The sequence below is a fragment of the Coregonus lavaretus genome (genome assembly GCF_964263955.1).
Source record: "Coregonus lavaretus genome assembly, chromosome: 9".
In the NCBI taxonomy this organism is placed as follows: Eukaryota; Metazoa; Chordata; class Actinopteri; order Salmoniformes; family Salmonidae; genus Coregonus; species Coregonus lavaretus.
In genome coordinates, this window is record NC_139996.1 from 7794790 (window position 1) to 7813955 (window position 19166).

At 43.9% G+C, this 19166-nt stretch overlaps 1 protein-coding gene across 1 annotated transcript in view; it reads left to right on the plus strand.

Moving 5' to 3' along the window:
- The window catches only part of LOC311134852 (neuronal cell adhesion molecule-like), a gene marked incomplete at both ends in the record, with an annotated part of 41722 nt that overhangs the window by 13928 nt on the left and 8628 nt on the right, over positions 1-19166 (plus strand). The window contains 23 exons of the mRNA XM_084168629.1: positions 1044-1166; positions 1496-1666; positions 2117-2173; positions 4353-4464; positions 4738-4922; positions 5468-5599; positions 5801-5944; positions 6063-6174; positions 6376-6542; positions 7316-7463; positions 7992-8116; positions 8592-8621; positions 9607-9708; positions 12457-12654; positions 12815-12885; positions 13054-13279; positions 13776-13891; positions 14165-14369; positions 14587-14709; positions 16442-16618; positions 17142-17180; positions 18100-18171; positions 18832-18960. Coding sequence (XP_084024755.1) covers positions 1044-1166; positions 1496-1666; positions 2117-2173; positions 4353-4464; positions 4738-4922; positions 5468-5599; positions 5801-5944; positions 6063-6174; positions 6376-6542; positions 7316-7463; positions 7992-8116; positions 8592-8621; positions 9607-9708; positions 12457-12654; positions 12815-12885; positions 13054-13279; positions 13776-13891; positions 14165-14369; positions 14587-14709; positions 16442-16618; positions 17142-17180; positions 18100-18171; positions 18832-18960 — 2964 coding nt within the window. The remainder of the gene's footprint in view (positions 1-1043; positions 1167-1495; positions 1667-2116; positions 2174-4352; positions 4465-4737; positions 4923-5467; positions 5600-5800; positions 5945-6062; positions 6175-6375; positions 6543-7315; positions 7464-7991; positions 8117-8591; positions 8622-9606; positions 9709-12456; positions 12655-12814; positions 12886-13053; positions 13280-13775; positions 13892-14164; positions 14370-14586; positions 14710-16441; positions 16619-17141; positions 17181-18099; positions 18172-18831; positions 18961-19166) is intronic.

Consider the following 19166-nt stretch of genomic DNA (forward strand, 5'->3'; position numbering starts at 1 on the left):
CTCACTCTCTGTCTCTGTCTCTTTCTCAATGTCTCTCTCTCTCACTGGGCCTCTCCCCCGTCTCTGTCTCTCAGATATCTCACCTTTCAGTCGTCTCATAACAAGTCATATCAACTCATATCTGTCTCAGTCCATTCTCCCCTAAGCTTATCAATGATGTGTCTCTTTGATTTATCACCATTCAATCTTTTCTTTTGAAACTAATGAGATGTATTTTCCATCATCAATGCTCTCTTCATGGAAGGTAATGGTTACATGTGGAAAGACATCATGCTAATAATTGTTACCTGGAAACACCTATCACAACTTCCTTTGTGTTTACCTCTAGCTTGATGCAGTTTAGTAACTAGAACTCATTCCTTCCATGTAGCTAGAACTCATTCCTTCCATGTAGCTAGAACTCATTCCTTCCATGTAGCTAGAACTCTTTCCTTCCATGTAGCTAGAACTAATTCCTTCCATGTAGCTAGAACTCATTCCTTCCATGTAGCTACAACTCATTCCTCCTGTAGCTCAGTTGGTAGAGCATGGCGCTTGCAACGCCAGGGTTGTGGGTTCGTTTCTAACGGGGGGCCAGTATGAAAAATGTATGCACTCACTAACTGTAAGTCGCTCTGGATAAGAGCGTCTGCTAAATGACTAAAATGTAAAATGTAGCTACAACTCATTCCTTCCATGTAGCTACAACTCATTCCTTCCATGTAGCTACAACTCATTCCTTCCATGTAGCTACAACTCATTCCTTCCATGTAGCTACAACTCATTCCTTCCATGTAGCTACAACTCATTCCTTCCATGTAGCTACAACTCATTCCTTCCATGTAGCTACAACTCATTCCTTCCATGTAGCTACAACTCATTCCTTCCATGTAGCTACAACTCATTCCTTCCATGTAGCTACAACTCATTCCTTCCATGTAGCTACAACTCAGTCCTTTTATTCTCTCAGTCTTCTTGATGACATTAGGTAAATGTAGAAACCACATACTGGTATATCATGTTTTCCTCATGTGCATTTGGGGCTATCTCCCTCGCCTCTTCAGGATCCCCCTTGTGGTCAAAGGAGAGGAACGAGCCAATCAGAGTTCAGGAGGGCGTGTCTCTAGTGCTACAGTGCCGGCCCCCTGCTGGCCTGCCACCTCCCATCATCTTCTGGATGGACTTCAGTAAGTATGGTCTTTATAGTCCACTGTCTGTTGTGCTGTAGATACCTGTAGATACCTGTAGATACCTGTAGATACCTGTAGATACCTGTAGATACCTGTAGATACCTGTTACTTTTTATACATTTTAGCTGGATCATATAAGAACCAAATGGGGAATATGTCCTTTCCACACCTGTTTCTGAATGGTCAAATCTTGGGTAGTCTTACCTGTTTGGTTTCATTGCCTTGCAAATTATGAGTCAAAATATTCCTCATGCAATGAGACATTAATGGAAGCCTCAGTAGTGTGGCCTGCTGGGGTTGATAGTTCTCCTCATTTCCTCCCCCAGACTTCCAGAGACTGCCTCAGAGCAGCCGCGTGTTCCAGGCGTTGAACGGAGACTTGTACTTCTCCAACGTTCTGAAGAAGGACTCGAGGAACGACTACATCTGTTATGCCCGCTTCCCTCACACACAGACCATCCAGCAGAAACAACCCATCACCCTCTCAGTGCTCAACCGTAAGTGTGTGTGTGTGTGTGAATGTGTGTGTGCGCGTGAATGCGTGCATGTGCACATGTGTGTGTTCTTGTGTGTGTGTATGTGTGTGTGTGTGTGTACTTCTGCTCAGCATTGAATGTGTGTGTCAGTTTGCGTAGGAGTTTCCTATCAGTTATCCCAACCTCAGCATTGCCAGTAGTAGTCTAGTAGTCATCATGAAAAGCCTCTCTCAACAACAAAAGGCTTTCTCATACAGTCCAGTTACCACTGACTGATCGTCATGACAATACAGATTCACAGACAAGATTTGACCATCTATTCTTTGTCTACAGTATATCTATGATCATCGTTCAGCATTTTGTTCAGTTCACACAGTTTGATTTTATCATTCAAGCATTCATGTTTATTTGTCCAATCACTTTATTGACTTCAACATGTGGCATGTTTGATTATTTTCTGTTGTGTTACAGTGGATGCAATCAATGAGACTGTTGCTGCTTTATTCAATGAAACTGATTTTTTTAGTGGTGAGTTTTGGCACCCCCTAGTGGTTCTACCTTCCTGTGGTCGTCAACCAATAGAAACCAACCACTTACATCGACCTCTAAACCTTACCCTAGTGATTGTCGTCTTCTTTAGTAGTAAACCAATACTAGAAATCAACCACTAACATTAACCCCCTAAACCTTAACCTAACCCCACCTCCCACCATAACTTTACCAATGAATACAATTTTGTGAAAGACATGATCTTTTCTACAGCTGTCACGATCGTCATACGAAGCAGACCAAGGCGCAGCGTGATACGAGTACATACTTTTATTTTAGTACTTACAAACACACAAAATAACAAAACGATTATACAATACAAACCAACACGGAACAAGATCCCACAAAAGACAAGTGCACAATAGGCTGCCTAAGTATGGTTCCCAATCAGAGACAACAAGCAACAGCTGATTCACGTTGCCTCTGATTGAGAACCACCCCGGCCAACATAGAAACACATAAACTAGATCGTGAACATAGAACACAAAACATAGACCCTACACACCCTGGCTCAACATATAAGAGTCCCCAGAGCCAGGGCGTGACAACAGCAACTATTTATTAACATAATTTCAAATAACTAAAATGAACCATTGCATGATGGTTCCTCCTTTGCCTTGCTCATATTTTGTAAATTCAAATGGACAATTGACATCTGTATTACATTCAGTAGATCTGTATTACATTCAGTAGGTCTGTCTGTATTACATTCAGTAGGTCTGTATTACATTCAGTAGGTCTGTCTGTATTACATTCAGTAGATCTGTATTACATTCAGTAGGTCTGTATTACATTCAGTAGATCTGTATTACATTCAGTAGGTCTGTATTACATTCAGTAGGTCTGTATTACATTCAGTTGGTCTGTCTGTATTACATTCAGTTGGTCTGTCTGTATTACATTCAGTAGGTCTGTCTGTATTACATTCAGTAGGTCTGTCTGTATTACATTCAGTAGGTCTGTATTACATTCAGTAGGTCTGTATTACATTCAGTAGGACTATATTACATTCAGTAGGTCTGTATTACATTCAGTAGGTCTGTATTACATTCAGTAGGTCTGTCTGTATTACATTCAGTAGGTCTGTATTACATTCAGTAGGTCTGTCTGTATTACATTCAGTAGGTCTATATTACATTGTAGGCTACTTTTGAAAAGCTTTCTCTCTATTATAGTAATATATTTCATAGGTAGCGGCAGGTAGCTTAGTGGTTAAGAGCGTTGTGCCAGTAACCGAAAAGTTGCTGGTTCTAATCCCCGAGCCGACTAGGTGAAAAATCTGTCGATGTGCCCTTGAGCAAGGCACTTAATCCTAATTGCTCCTGTAAATTGCTCTGGATAAGAGCGTCTGCTAAATGACCAATTATTATTGGAGCAAAGCAGATTGACAGCCTTGCAAACTGTGAATGTTGCAACCACTACCACTCCAGTCTGTTAATCTATTCTCTTCTCCCAGCCAACCAAATTCTTTCCTCCCAATCCACTTAAAACCCCTCCTCTGTCTATGACATCTTTCATTTCCTATCAGTTCATTTCTCATTGTTTGCAAAACTATGTGTCTGTCTGTCGGGTACCCTGAAGGTGCATGTCATGCAGTCAGCAGTACAACAGATGAGGCTACAGACAAGCCGATCTGACAGAAGAGATTCTCAAAGAAACACTGTACCTCTCTTTATGTATCATCATTGCCATCATCACAAGCACCATTTGTGCTTGATATCATAGTATCATACCCAAAGATGATCCTTTTGAGAAGGTTATCCTTATCCTCACCTTGAACTAGAAAGTAGTTTACTATCTGTTATAACTGTACAGGAAAACACATGATGCTTTAGATATCCACCACCTCTTAGAACAGTCCTACCCCTCCACCAAATAACCCCTTTACAGTAAGGGATGAAGGCAGGGATTAATTCCAACACATTTACAACCTGCACACTGCGAGAGACTTTTAAAGGCTATTTTCCCTTAAGCTTCACCATAAACACCGCTGATGTCAGCTCAAACAGAAATCACCTTTTAAAAAGTCAACTGCTGTGTTTGAGTGTGTGAGCCCTGACCTGGACCTCCACAGTGCTACAGCACTGACTGTGGTAAAACCTCAGGAATAGTCTTGTTGTGACTAGCTGTGTCTCTGACCCCTGCGTTGTGACTGCAGACGGCTCTGCGGAGGAGAGGAAACCCACCTTCCTCATCCCTTCTGGTTCCAGCAGCTCCAAGATGGTGCTGAGAGGACAGGTTCTGGAGTTGGAGTGCATCACTGAAGGACTGTAAGTACTCAGTGCCAATGAGAAACTGTCAATGTGTTTTACCTGTATTATGTGTTGTGTAGAGTATACCTCTATTATTAATGCATTTTTACCATTATGTATGTGTGCTTATAGATCATACTGACCTAAGCAAGTTCACTGGAAACTTATGTGTTCACACTATTCTCTCTCTCTTTCTCTCTCTCTCTCTCTCTCTCTCTCTCTCTCTCTCTCTCTCTCTCTCTCTCTCTCTCTCTCTCTCTCTCTCTCTCTCTCCCCCTGTTCCCTATCCAGTCCCACTCCAGAGGTCTCGTGGAGTAAGCTGAGCGGGGAGTTCCCTGACAACCGTACCTCCATCCTGCACTTCCAGAAGTTACTGCGTATCGTGAACGTGTCCGAGGCCGACGCCGGAGAATACCACTGCACCGCCCACAACCGCCTGGCCTCTGTGCTCCACACCATCCGCGTCACCGTCAAAGGTATGTCATGTGGCCTAGCAGTTAGTTCCCATAACTCTAGCACACATGTAGCCTATAGCAGAGTCGGCATGGGTCAGAATTCTGCCCACTGCCCTTCTGATTTGCACTCCTCCTACCTTTCCTGTCTGCCTTTCACTGTCCTATCCACCTTTCACTGTCCTATCCATTCAATAACACAACAAAAAAAGGTCTGTGATGAGCGGGGCTGAAAGGGGAATTTATGGCTGACTTGGTCTATCAGCCTCCAGGGTTTTTATGCTGTCTATGGTATCTGGAGCAGAGGGTTCCGTCATCTTTCTGACCCTTTTCCTCTTTCTTCCTCTTCCTTTCTAGTTGTAATTGTTTAACCTTGTATTTTGATGCAAATTCTACAGCGACATTGCCTTGTTGAAAAACAAATACAAAATAAAACCATAAAAAAGATGATCCAACCATACAGCCAGCATTCAAGTCAAAATGTGAGGTGAACATCAACTGAACTTCCACGTTTGACCTTTAACCAACCGTCTGCTTGCGTTGTGTTCGTCTGGTCCTCCCCATCCCAGCGGCACCTTACTGGATCAGTACCCCCAGGAACCTGGTGCTGGCCCCCAGAGAGAAGGGTCTGTTGATCTGCAGGGCCAGTGGTACTCCCAAACCCACCATCACCTGGGCCATGAACGGCATCCCCATAGAGAGTGAGTACTCAGTAATGATTGATTGAGTGGCGTTGTCATGTCTGTCTCTTATTGTAGACACTGTGCACAGACACCACAGTCTATTTGTGATTAAGTCATTGCATGTGCCATTGTGAGGTTTAGCCAGACAGACAATGTTCAAGTTAATAATTTTCTAGGTTTATGGTAAAACCTTTGACACGTGTTTTGACCCCTTGCTAGATTCACCTGAGGACCCCAATAGGAAGGTGGAGGGTGACACCATCATCTTCGAGGAAGTCCAGACTGGATCCAGTGCAGTCTATCAGTGCAACGCATCCAATGAATATGGATATCTGCTGTCCAATGCCTTCATCAACGTTCTTTGTGAGTGGACCCTTACTCGAATTTAGAACTCAGAACTTTGAAGTTAAAGCTTGAAATTCAGCTTTCCTGTCTCTGAATTGCATTGAACTTGCAAACACATTCTTGTGTCTGTTTATAGCTGAAACACCCAGAGTACTGACTCCAGCTAACATGGTCTACCAGGTGATCCGAAACAACCACGCCTTTCTGGACTGTTCCTCCTTCGGCTCGCCCATCCCCAAAATCACATGGTGAGTTCATGACCTTTGAACTTTTTGGTATACTGTACATGCAGTTATGGGTACTAAAAAGATAGGTTGCGCCACAGTATTGTCAGCAATATGTGTGCAACACAGTGCTGTAGCGTTTTTAAGAAACTGGTATGTGCAACAGATCTTACCCCAATCCCAGCTTAAAAGTTCAGAGCCTGTGGTTCCCCTATCCCCTGTCAGGTTTAAGGACAGCCAGTCCAGCACCCTGGAAGGGGACCCCTACTTGCTGCATGAAAACGGGACTCTGGAGATATATGTGGCCCAGGCCCTCAACAGTGGGCAGTATACCTGTGTGGCCAGGAACACTCTGGGCATCGCTGAGAATCATGTCTATCTGGAGGTCAAAGGTGAGATACCACACTATTCTCTCACTTTCTCATTCTCTCTCTCTCTCGCACTCACATTCTCTCTCTCTTTCGCTCTCTCTCTCTCCATCTCTCTCTCTCTCTCTCTCTCTCTCTCTCTCTCCATCTCACTCATTCTCTCTCTCTCTCTCTCGCTCTTGCTCTCACTTTCTCATTCTCTCTCTCTCTCTCTCTCTCTCTCTCTCTCTCTCTCTCTCTCTCTCTCTCTCTCTCTCTCTCTCTCTCTTTCTCTCTCTCTCAATTCAATTCAATTCAATTCAATTTCAATTCAATTTAAGGGCTTTATTGGCATGGGAAACGTGTGTTAACATTGCCAAAGCAAGTGAAGTAGATAGTAAACAAAAGTGAAATAAACAATAAATATTAACAGTAAACATTACACTCAGAAGTTACACTCTCTCTCTTTACACTCTCTCTCATTACACACACACTCTCTCTCTCTCTCTCTCTCTCTCTCTCTCTCTCTCTCTCTCTCTCTCTCTCTCTCTCTCTCTCTCTCTCTGTCTCTCTCTCTCTCTCGCTCTACTGGATGTGTTTTCTGAAGGTTAGAAAACCATACCATATAGAATACGTAGGGTCAATCGTTTTTCCTGACCATATGATCTAACCAGGGAAAACTCATGGCCCTGAGAATATAAAACAACCCTGAACACCACTTATTTATCCAACTTTAATTGTCCAGATTAGTCTCATTGAGATAAACAACGGAGCAGGATATTGCGTTGTGTTGTTTCTGAAGCAACCTCTACCCCCAGAGCCAACTCGTATCCTGAAGCAGCCGGAATACAAGGTGTCCCAGAGAAATAGGAACGTGGTGTTTGAGTGTAAAGTAAAACACGACCCCACCCTCATCCCCACCATGACCTGGCTCAAAGACAACGGAGAGCTACCTGACGACGAGAGGTACTTGGTGGTACTCAAACACTCATGTTTCAACATAGAGCACATGCAATTATATCTGCAGTAGTAAGTCCTGGCTTTGTATATTCTCCTCTTATGACAGTATTTTAGTTCAATTAAGCAATAAAGCCAGAGGAGGTGTTGTATATGGCCAATATACCATGGATAAGGACTCTTCTAACGCACAACGCAACGCGGAGTGCCTGGATACAGCCCTTAGCCGTGGTATATTGGCCATATACCACAAACCCCTGAGGTGCCTTATTGCTATTATAAACAGGTTAACAACGTAATTAGAACAGTCAAAATAAATGTTTTGTCATACCCGTGGTATATGGTCTGATATACCACAGCTGTCAGCCAATCAGAATTCAGAGCTCGAACTACCCAGTTTATAATTTAGTTTATCCATTAGTCCATCAGGGCTTCCTGAGTGCATACACAAAACACATAATTCAACACAAACAAAAGGGTTATACACTTACACAAGAGGACTCTTTAAACTGACTGACGTTGTCTATGTCTTCCCAGATTTCTGGTGGACTCTGACAGCCTGACCATAACAGATGTGACAGAGAATGATGCGGGAACTTACACCTGCATAATGAATACTACTCTGGACCAGGACTCTGCCAGCGCTGAGCTCACGGTCGTCGGTATGTACAGATGTGGGATCTTAATTTGACCTGTATTGACGATTTGAACACTTAATCCATGATGTTGCTTGATCGGTGGTTAGCCTATTAGCTGGTCAAAATTAGGCTACATGAAAAGTGTAATACTGTTAATATAACTGTGTGTTAGTGCAGGTTTTCAGTGAATTTATGTAAATCACAAAGCTGATCTGCATTTCCTGCCGCTCAGTGATCAAATGAAGGTCCTACATCTGTAACTCTCTCTCTCTCATAAACTTACATACCAGAAACATGCTCATGATCCCTCAAATCACATGACAGTAACAATGTTGTATCTGTTAGTGTTGTTGGGAAAAATTCAGTTATTCTATTCTACTATATTCTATTCTATTATGTACAATAACGTCAAGTAAGACAGAGGGTGTCCTGTTGTTGTGTCTCTAATCACTAACTACTTAACCCCTACCTCACTCCCACCTGTTCTCCTACCTGGCAGAGACAACTCCTACTCCAGCTGTCATCTACGGTAAACCTGCAGTAAACACAAACGCTCTGCTCCCAGTCCCATGGGCTTGTGTGTGTGTGTGTGTGTGGATTATGTGTCTGCACAGGCAAGCATGCTGCGCTGCTCGCAGATGTGATCATTCACAGTGTTTGTGTGTGACATCAACAGCATTCGGACTGACAGACGGACGGAGCAACAGACAGTCGTTTTAATTTAATCACCGTCTATTAAAGGGCTTTTTGATTTCACCATTTTCTTATATCATTCATCCTTTATTTTAGAAGCAGTTTGCAGATTTTTTTCTTCCCTAAATGTGCAATTGTTATTTTGTTTAGCATGTGTTTTTCAATGAATACATCAGCAATACAACTCATTAAAACGGTGTCTTTGAGTGTGGAGTAATTACTAGTGCCTTTAATGGGATACTTCGGGATTTTGGCAATGAAGCCATTTGTCTACTTCCCCAGAGTCAGATGAACTCATGGATACCATTTGTATGTCTCTGCATCCAGTATGAAGAAAGTTAGAGGTACTTTTGCGAGCCAAATCTAACTAGCGTTAGTGCAATGACTGGAAGACTATGGTATCTACTAGCATGCTAGCAGTTACCATAGACTTCCAGTCAATTTGCTAACTCTAGTTAGCAATTGTGCTAACACTAGTTATCAACTTCCTTCAAACTGCACACAAAGACATAAAAATGGTATCCACAACTTCATCTGACTCTGGGGAAGTAGATAAAAGGCTTCATCCTGAAGTATATATTTGTCACGCTGTTTGGTGTCTTTGTCCCTGCTGCAGAATGGGGTTCCTTTTGAACTGGTCCATTTCCATCCACCTCATTTGTCTGAAGCGTTCTTGTGGCAATAAAAAGGATCTTCTCTTCCTGTGTTCCATACTTCTTTTTTTACAGTCTGTGGCTCCATACGTGGCATGGCATGACCGAATAATGTTGTTGTGCTGGGAGTTACAGTAATGTACCTGTCTATTGTACCGTGTTCTCCAGAACAACCAGACCCTCCTACTGACCTGGAGCTGACTGACCTGAAACCCAAGAGTGTCCAGCTCACCTGGATACCTGGAGACGAACACAACAGCCCTATTCACAGTACGTACCTGCTGTACAGTGCCTTGCGAAAGTATTCACCCCCCTTGGCTTGCGAAAGTATTCACCCCCCTTGGCTTGCGAAAGTATTCACCCCCCTTGGCATTTTTACTACATTTACATTTTACATTTTAGTCATTTAGCAGACGCTCTTATCCAGAGCGACTTACAGGAGCAATTAGGGTTAAGTGCCTTGCTCAAGGGCACATTTACGTTATTTAGCAGACGCTCTTATCCAGAGCGACTACAAATTGGTGCATTCACCCTATAGCCAGTGGGATAACCACTTTACAATTATACTTTTTTTTATTTTATTTTTTTTTGGGGGGGGGGGGGGGGGGTAGAAGGATTACTTTATCCTATCCCAGGTGTTCCTTAAAGAGGTGGGGTTTCAAATGTCTCCGGAAGGTGGTGAGTGACTCCGCTGTCCTGGCGTCGTGAGGGAGCTTGTTCCACCATTGGGGTGCCAGAGCAGCGAACAGCTTTGACTGGGCTGAGCGGGAACTATGCTTCCGCAGAGGAAGGGGAGCCAGCAGGCCAGAGTTGGATGAACGCAATGCCCTCGCCTGGGTGTAGGGACTGATCAGAGCCTGAAGGTACGGAGGTGCCGTTCCCCTAACTGCTCCATAGGCAAGCACCATGGTCTTGTAACGGATGCGAGCTTCAACTGGAAGCCAGTGGAGTGTGCGGAGGAGGGGGGTGACGTGAGAGAACTTGGGAAGGTTGAACACCAGACGGGCTGCAGCATTCTGGAACCTGGAATTAAAATTGATTTTTTGGGGGGTTTGTATCATTTTATTTACACAACATGCCTACCACTTTGAAGATGCAAAATATTTTTTCTTGTGAAACAAACAAGAAATAAGACACACAAAAAAAAAAAAACTTGAGCGTGCATAACTATTCACCCCCCCCAAAATCAATACTTTGTAGAGCTACCTTATGCAGCAATTACAGCTGCACGTCTCTTGGGGTATGTCTCTATAAGCTTGGCAAATCTAGCCACAGGGATTTTTGCCCATTCTTCAATGCAAAACTGCTCCAGCTCCTTCAAGTTGGATGGGTTCCGCTGGTGTACAGCAATCTTTAAGTCATACCACAGATTCTCAATTGGCTTGAGGTCTGGGCTTTGAGACATTTAAATGTTTCCCCTTAAACCACTTGAGTGTTGCTTTAGCAGTATGCTTAGGGTCATTGTCCTGCTGGAAGGTGAACCTCCGTCCCAGTCTCAAATCTCTTGAAGACTGAAACAGGTTTCTCAAGAATTTCCCTGTATTGAGCTCCATCCATCATTCCTTCAATTCTGACCAGTTTCCCAGACATAGCGTTTTCCTTGATGGCCAAAAAGCTCAATTTTAGTCTCATCTGACCAGAGTACCTTCTTCCATATGTTTGGGGAGTCTCCCACATGCTTATTTTTTTCTTTAAGCACGGCTTAAAGTGGTCCTATGGACAGATACTCCAATCTCCGCTGTGGAGCTTTGCAGGTGCTTCAGGGTTTCTTTGGTCTCTTTTTTGCCTTTCTGATTAATGCCCTCCTTGCCTGGTCCATGAGTTTTGGTGGGTGGCCCTCTCTTGGCAGGTTTGTTGTGGTGCCATATTCTTTCCATTTTTTTATAATGGATTTAATGGTGCTCCGTGGGATGTTCAAAGTTTCAGATATTTTTTTATAACCCAACCCTGATCTGTACTTCTCCACAACTTTGTCCCTGACCTGTTTGGAGAGCTCCTTGGTCTTCATTGTGCCTCTTGCTTGGTGGTGCCCCTTGCTTAGTGGTGTTGCAGACTCAGAACAGGTGTATATATACTGAGATCATGTGACAGATCATGTGACACTTAGATTGCACACAGGTGGACTTTATTTAACTAATTATGTGACTTCTGAAGGTAATTGGTTGCACCAGATCTTATTTAGAGGCTTCATAGCAAAGGGGGTGAATAAAAATGCACGCACCACTTTTCCGTTATTTATTCTTTAGAATTTTTTTAAACATTTTTTTCATTTCACTTCACTAATTTGGACTATTTTGTGTATGTCCATTACATGAAATCCAAATAAAAATCAATTTAAATTACAGGTTGTAATGCAACAAAATAGGAAAAACGCCAAGGGGGATGAATACTTTTGAAAGGCACTGTACCTGTGTGTGTGTGTGTGTCTGTCTGTCTGTCTGTGTTTCTATGTTGATGTGTGTCTTAGTGTGAATTTGATCCATGTTGTCCCTTGAGAGGCCTGTATACAGTACAGTAAGTAAGCCTGGAGGCTCCTCTATGTGTGTGTGTGTGTGTTTGTGTGTGTGTTTGTGTTGTGTGTATTAGTGTGCAGCACTAATGGCAGGACTTTTATTCCCAGAACCCTATCTAATGTCTGTTTCATTATTATCCTGAGATTGTACTATAGCTGCAGTGCTATTAAGTTTAGTAAATCGCACTGTGTTTTAATGATGTTAGCACTACTCAGAGTACTTGCTAATTATGTTTGTTCAGCACTGCCCATATCATATGTATTTAATGGTGGATTTTATGGGTTTAAAAACACGTGCAGGTTCTGATAGTGTCAGGATCTTCAAGGGTACTGTTGATAGGTATACAGTATGTCAGGGAGCTCAGAGAGATTAGGCCTGTGTCAACTATACCAAGACTGGAGTTAGATAATACATTCTAAATACCATTCTACATGTTAGCGTGTAAAAACTCATGGCTTACATTCCCTGCAATCACTCACCATTTTTCCACCTCGTTCCCCCTCAGAGTTTGTGATCCAGTACACAGACTCTCTCCACCAACATGGCCACTGGCACAACCTGACGGATGTCCCGGGTAGCAAGACCACGGCCTTCCTCAAACTGTCCCCTTACGTTCACTATACCTTCAGAGTCCTGGCCCTGAACGCTGTGGGTCTCTCCAACCCCTCCAAACCTTCCCACATGTACAAGACCAACCCTGCAGGTACACACTCTAGGATTTACTTGTTAATAATGGGGTTGATTGTATAATTCATTGACTAAAACAGTTTATAGATTTGTGCATACTGTTGATTTGACATTCTGTTGATTTGGCATTCTGTTGATTTGGCATTCTGTTTAATTGGCATTTCTTCACCTATTAGCTCCAGATGAGAACCCCAGTGGAGTTGAAGGTTTTGGAACTGAACATGACAACCTTATGATATTGTGGAAGGTAAGCTACAGATGCAGCATTTTATTTGTAAGGAAGATGGTGTCACCTGTTCATTAATGCAGTACTGTGCAGGGTGCCTGTCGGCTGTTCATTAATGCAGTACTGTTAGTCAAACTAATGAATAACCATTGGTTCAGTAATAACAATGTGGTCATCTGTCTCTCATAGCCAATGTCAGGCCTCCAGGCTAACGGTCCAGGCCTGCAGTACAAGGTGATGTGGAGACAGAAGGATGTGGACAAGGACTGGACGTCAGTGACCGTGGCCAACGTCTCCAAGTTCATGGTCTCTGGGATGCCCACCTTCACACCATACGAGGTCAAGGTTCAAGCCATCAACGACTACGGGATTGGACCTGAGCCAGCTGTGGTCACCGGACACTCCGGAGAGGACTGTGAGTCACACATCGCCATTTAGTATCTTTAAGGATACACTATGGGACAGTTTCTTGGACTATACATCATGCTTCTTTTTTTTAAACATTATCCAGAGCGACTAACAAGAGCAATTAGGGTTAGGTGCCTTGCTCAATGGCACATCGGCAGATTGTTCACCTAGTCGGCTCAGGGAGTCGAACCAGCTACATTTTGGTTACTTGCCCAACGATCTTAACCACTAGGCTACCTGCCGCCCCTAATGGAGAATCTCCATTGAAATGCTTTTAAGGTCGGGATTGAATCTGTGTCCTGAAAACTGACTGATGTGTTGCATGACTTGACAGATACAAAGCTGCTACGTGTTCTAGTTCTTCTTCATTTGATCTGTTCTAGGGAGTTACTGTAACTATAGCAACAATTTATATAATCCTCTCAAATGAAGTGGTGTTTCCTGTCCCGTAATGTCACTGTTTTCTGTTCTAATTGTGTTCCCTCTAACCGTGTTTCCCACAGTGCCGTTGCAGGCTCCAGACAGTGTCCAGGTCCTAGTGTTAAACAGCACCCTGGCTGAGGTGCACTGGGAGCCTGTCCCCCCGAAGACAGTACGGGGACTTCTCAAGGGATACAAGGTACTGTACACAGCACTGTCTTCAAAGATGACAGAGGATAATGTAATACTGTGATACAAAACAGCCGACGCATAGAAACAGACACACAGACACACACACACACACATGCATACACACACACACACACACACATGCATACACACACACACACACACACACAAACACAAACACACACGCCACTTACCCCCCCCCCCCCCGGAGCCTCCACAAACACATCCACCCCCCCAACAGACACACACTCATCTAACTCCTCTGTGTCTGTGTCTCTACCAGGTGTATTACTGGCGTGAGCGGAGCCTCCACAAACACAACCCCCACCACGTGAAGCAGCAGGTTCTGACCTTCAGTGGGAACAAGACTCATGGCATGCTCCCCGGCCTGCAGCCCTACAGCCTCTACCTGTTTAACGTCAGGGTCTACAACAGCAAGGGGGAGGGCCCCGCCAGCTCCACCCTGCAGTTTGAGACCCCCGAAGGAGGTAGGAGGAGCCAACATTCATTTATTCTACGTCATAAAATATAGAAATATAATTACTAGAACAGACATTCTCATTCAAGTCAACGCTCCGTGGTGGGTGGTCCGGCATCCATAGTTAGTATGCCGATTCAAGGAAGCTTTTGTGCTCAACTAAATGTACAAAAAAATACAGAAGAAAATTATTTTGTGTGAATATTCCCTTTGTGTCTATCATGCAGTTCCTGGGCGGCCATCTTTCCTGAGGATCACCAACTCTAACCTGGACTCTTTGACTCTGGAATGGGGTCCTCCCAACGACCACAACGGACACCTCACCGGCTACACCCTGAAATACCAGCCAGGTGAGGCTTCACAGGGACGTTTCTACCTACGTTAGGTTACATCAGGGATAAGATAGTAGGTCTATAGAGCTAGAGGGTCTGTCAGAGATTTGAGAGCCTTTTCTTGATGATTCCAAAACTGAATAGAACACCCCCTTTCTTTGTAGTCTGTAGTGTCTCTAGTGTACAGTAGGATTACTACAGGAGGAATTACTACAGGAGGAGTTACTACAGGAGGAGTTACTACAGTAGGAGTTACTACAGGAGATGTTACTACAGGAAGAGTTACTACAGGAGGAGTTACTACAGTAGGAGTTACTACAGGAGGAGTTACTACAGGAAGAGTTACTACAGGAGGAGTTACTACAGGAGGAGTTACTACAGGAAAAGTTACTACAGGAAGAGTTATTACAGGAAGAGTTACTACAGGAGGAGTTACTACAGGAAGAGTTACTACAGGAGGAGTTACTACAGGAAGAGTTACTACAGTAGAGTTACTACAGGAGGAGTTACTACAGGAGGAGTTACTACAGGAGGAGTTACTACAGGAGGAGTTACTACAGGAGGAGTTACTACAGGAAGAGTTACTACAGGAGGAGTTACTACAGGAAGAGTTACTACAGGAGGAGTTACTACAGGAAGAGTTACTACAGGAGGAGTTACTACAGGAAGAGTTACTACAGGAGGAGTTACTACAGGAAGAGTTACTACAGGAGGAGTTACTACAGGAAGAGTTACTACAGGAGGAGTTACTACAGGAAGAGTTACTACAGGAAGAGTTACTACAGGAAGAGTTACTACAGGAGGAGTTACTACAGGAGGAGTTACTACAGGAGGAGTTACTACAGGAGGAGTTACTACAGGAAGAGTTACTACAGGAAGAGTTACTACAGGAAGAGTTACTACAGGAGGAGTTACTACAGGAAGAGTTACTACAGGAAGAGTTACTACAGGAAGAGTTACTACAGGAGGAGTTACTACAGGAAGAGTTACTACAGGAAGAGTTACTACACTAGGTCCTTTACGTCTGTGTAGTACTATCACCATAGTACTCTGGTGTCATTACATAAGAGTTGAGCCTGTGTATGTACTGTGTGTTAGCTATGTATGGACAGTATGCTGTATTGACCAGAAACATCATCAAACAGAGTGAGAACCGCACAGCTTGATGGTTAATCTGATCTGTCACCCCCCTCCACCTTCCACACATACACTACTCCACCCCTCCACCATCCACCCCTCCACCTACCACCTGTCCCATCTTGCTACACCCCACCCATCTCCCTCCCTCCACCGGTCCCATCTCGCTACACCACCTCTACATTACCTCCTCCTCCACCTCTCCACTCCTCCACCTCTACATTACCTCCTCCTCCACCTCTCCACTCCTCCACCTCTACATTACCTCCTCCTCCACCTCTCCACTCCTCCACCTCTACATTACCCCCTCCTCCACCTCTACATTACCTCCTCCTCCACCTCTCCACTCCTCCACCTCTACATTACCTCCTCCTCCACCTATCCACTCCTCCACCTCTACATTACCCCCTCCTCCACCTCTCCACTCCTCCACCTCTACATTACCCCCTCCTCCACCTCTCCACTCCTCTACCTCTACATTACCCCCTCCTCCACCTCTCCACTCCTCCACCTCTACATTACCTCCTCCTCCACCTCTCCACTCCTCCACCTCTACATTACCTCCTCCTCCACCTCTCCACTCCTCTACCTCTCCGCCCCTCCACCTCTTCAGTCAATAGCTCCAACGAGCTGGGTCCGATGGAAGAGCTGGCCCTGCCGGCCAACAAGACCTCTGTCACGCTCCCCAACCTCAAGTACAGCACTCGCTACAAGTTTTATTTCAATGCCAAAACAGGCCAGGGAGCAGGGCCCGTCATTACAGAGGAAGCCGTCACTATTATGGACGAAGGTAAGTGTGAATGTACGCTATTGAAGGTCGCAAGTAGAAAACTAACTTTGACTGTAGCCAAAGACGGTAGAGAACATACCCTTTAAATTGATATGGTTATGGTATGGGAGTCCTCCTTAGTTACATACCATTCCACACATGTACCATGTTGAATGGTTCAAGTCAACCCCAAACATCTAGATGGTGTATTGTGTAACTTATACTCGCTTATGAAGCATGGTTCTCTGTTTTATGTTTATAATGTGTGTCTGTTGTCCTTGTGGATCTACTATTGAATTGTCTTCGGTGTGTGAAAAAGTGTACAGCATTGTGCCAAAGCATGATATAACCTCTGTGTAGTCATGGTTGTAAGATCACTAACCGTGAGTGTGTTTCCCAGTTGTACTTTGACAGTAGCTGGTCCAGTTAGTTTTATATTACAGCATGTTCATGCTTACTCACTGGTACATTTAATGAAAGGGACATGCAGGTGTCATGTTGACCTTGATATCTACTTTTGTGTCCCCCCCCTTTCCCCTCGAAGTCCTAATGTATCAGCCTTCAGTAGACAAGGTTGGAGGAGGTACCTGTAGCGCTCAGAGTCTGCATGCTCCTCATACAAACAGATCTGGGCCCATATTTACAAAGCATCTCAGAATAAGAGTACTGACCTAGAATCATTTTTAATGAATAGATCAGCACTCATACTGTACTCTGAGATGCTTTATATATACTGCCTTGGCTTCAAAGACTGGTCCAAGCCTGCGTTCCCCTTTGAAAGACTCTCCTCCTGCTTCCACCAATCCCCTCGACCCCTCGACCCAGCAGGACCTGAATTCAAAGCTGAAACCTTGAAGATAGCTACATACAGATGTAGGATCCTAATTTGACCTATATTGTCACAGCAAGTGTAAGTGACAATAAAACATTTACAAAAATAATCCTGCAGCAACAGGATTTGAACGTTTAGTCCATAATGGTGCTTGATCGGTAGTTAGGCTATTAGCTGGTTAAAATGAGGCTACATAAAAAGTGTTAATATAACCGTGTGCTAGTGCAGGTTTTCAGTGAATTTATGTAAATCACAAAGCTCATCTGCATTTCCTGCGGTGCAGGGAAATTCTCAGCAACAATAGAGTGATCAAATTAAAATCCTACATCTGTAGAGACATAATTATATGATGTGGTGCTTCTTTGGCAGCACACTCAAAACTCTTCAGTGTTGTATCTTACTTTCTAACGGCGTGATGGCAACTCTGTGACTGCTGATCTATGTCTCTGTGTCTATGTCTGGCTGATGTTGCGCTGTGCCGTCCCGTGCATGACATCGTGCGTGTTTGAATCCTGCTCCAACTGATCTGCTCAAACGTGCTGACTGTTTTCTCACACTTCCTTCTGCATGCATGGTGATGGACCTGTGTGTAACCAGCTCACTGTCTTACCTCTATGCCTGCTGTGTCTGTTGAGTGTTGAGTTTCTTATATTTCTCCATGTTGTTCCAGGGAACACCCAAACCCAACCCTCACCTCCCATAGCAGGGTCTCCTCCTCCTCCACGCCACCCATTCCACAAGGGTACAGCTGCTCTAGTCACTGTCCATGCACATCTGACAGTCTTAGGGATTTTCTTAATGTATTACAAATGTTCAGGCTTTATTGTCTGAATCCGTTTGTAAGGCTCATATAGGAAAGGAGGAACTGTAGATTTGATAGACTTTGAAGTAAGCCTAACTGAAAGTGGATTGGAAAATCAAAGTGCATCTTGCTTTGATTTTGACCTATAGATTCTATGATACAGACAGATGTAAATATAACGTAGGCCTACAAGCAAATGATGTGTTATTTGTATGGTATAAACCAGTGGTTCCCAACCTTTTTTGGTTACTGTATCACCAACTGAATTTTGCTCTGCCCGGAGTACCCATGAAGTACCCCCTCATGTGCATTTTACCAGTAGGCCTATGGTCTCATGAGTCTTCTCAAGTACCCTCTGTGGATAGGCCAAGTACCCCTGGTTGGGAACCACTGGTATAAACTGTAGCAAAGTCATCTACAGGCTTTGTCAGTATCTTAGTAAGTTGAGTGTGAGTGCACAGACTTAAACAAAGTCAGACTCAGATTGATGTATTTTAGGAGATTTTTCACCAGGAAGAGTTTGATTAGTACTGTATTTTTCCCTGACCTTTGACCTAGAGTGTGAGCTTCATGGTTGTCTTTTTCTCTTGTTGTGCTCAGTGCATCCAGCTGCTCCGGCATTCGGGAACGTTAGCTCTTCCGTGGGAGAGGACGGAACGCTTATCAGTTGGGAGTACTGGGGAGCGGAAAAACATGTTTATGTAGAATATATAGTTAAGAACGACAACAGTAAGACATGCTATTTTATCTACTGTACATCAGTTATACTTAAACATCTAGGTACAAGAGACTCCTACTCAATGATTGGCTAATGCAGGTTTATACAAACATTGGCAGTTATGTGTCTAGCAGAGATATGATAAATGATCTAGTCTGATTCAAATAGTATCTTTGTTGTTGGCCATAACACAGAATACTACCTTCAAACTGCCCTG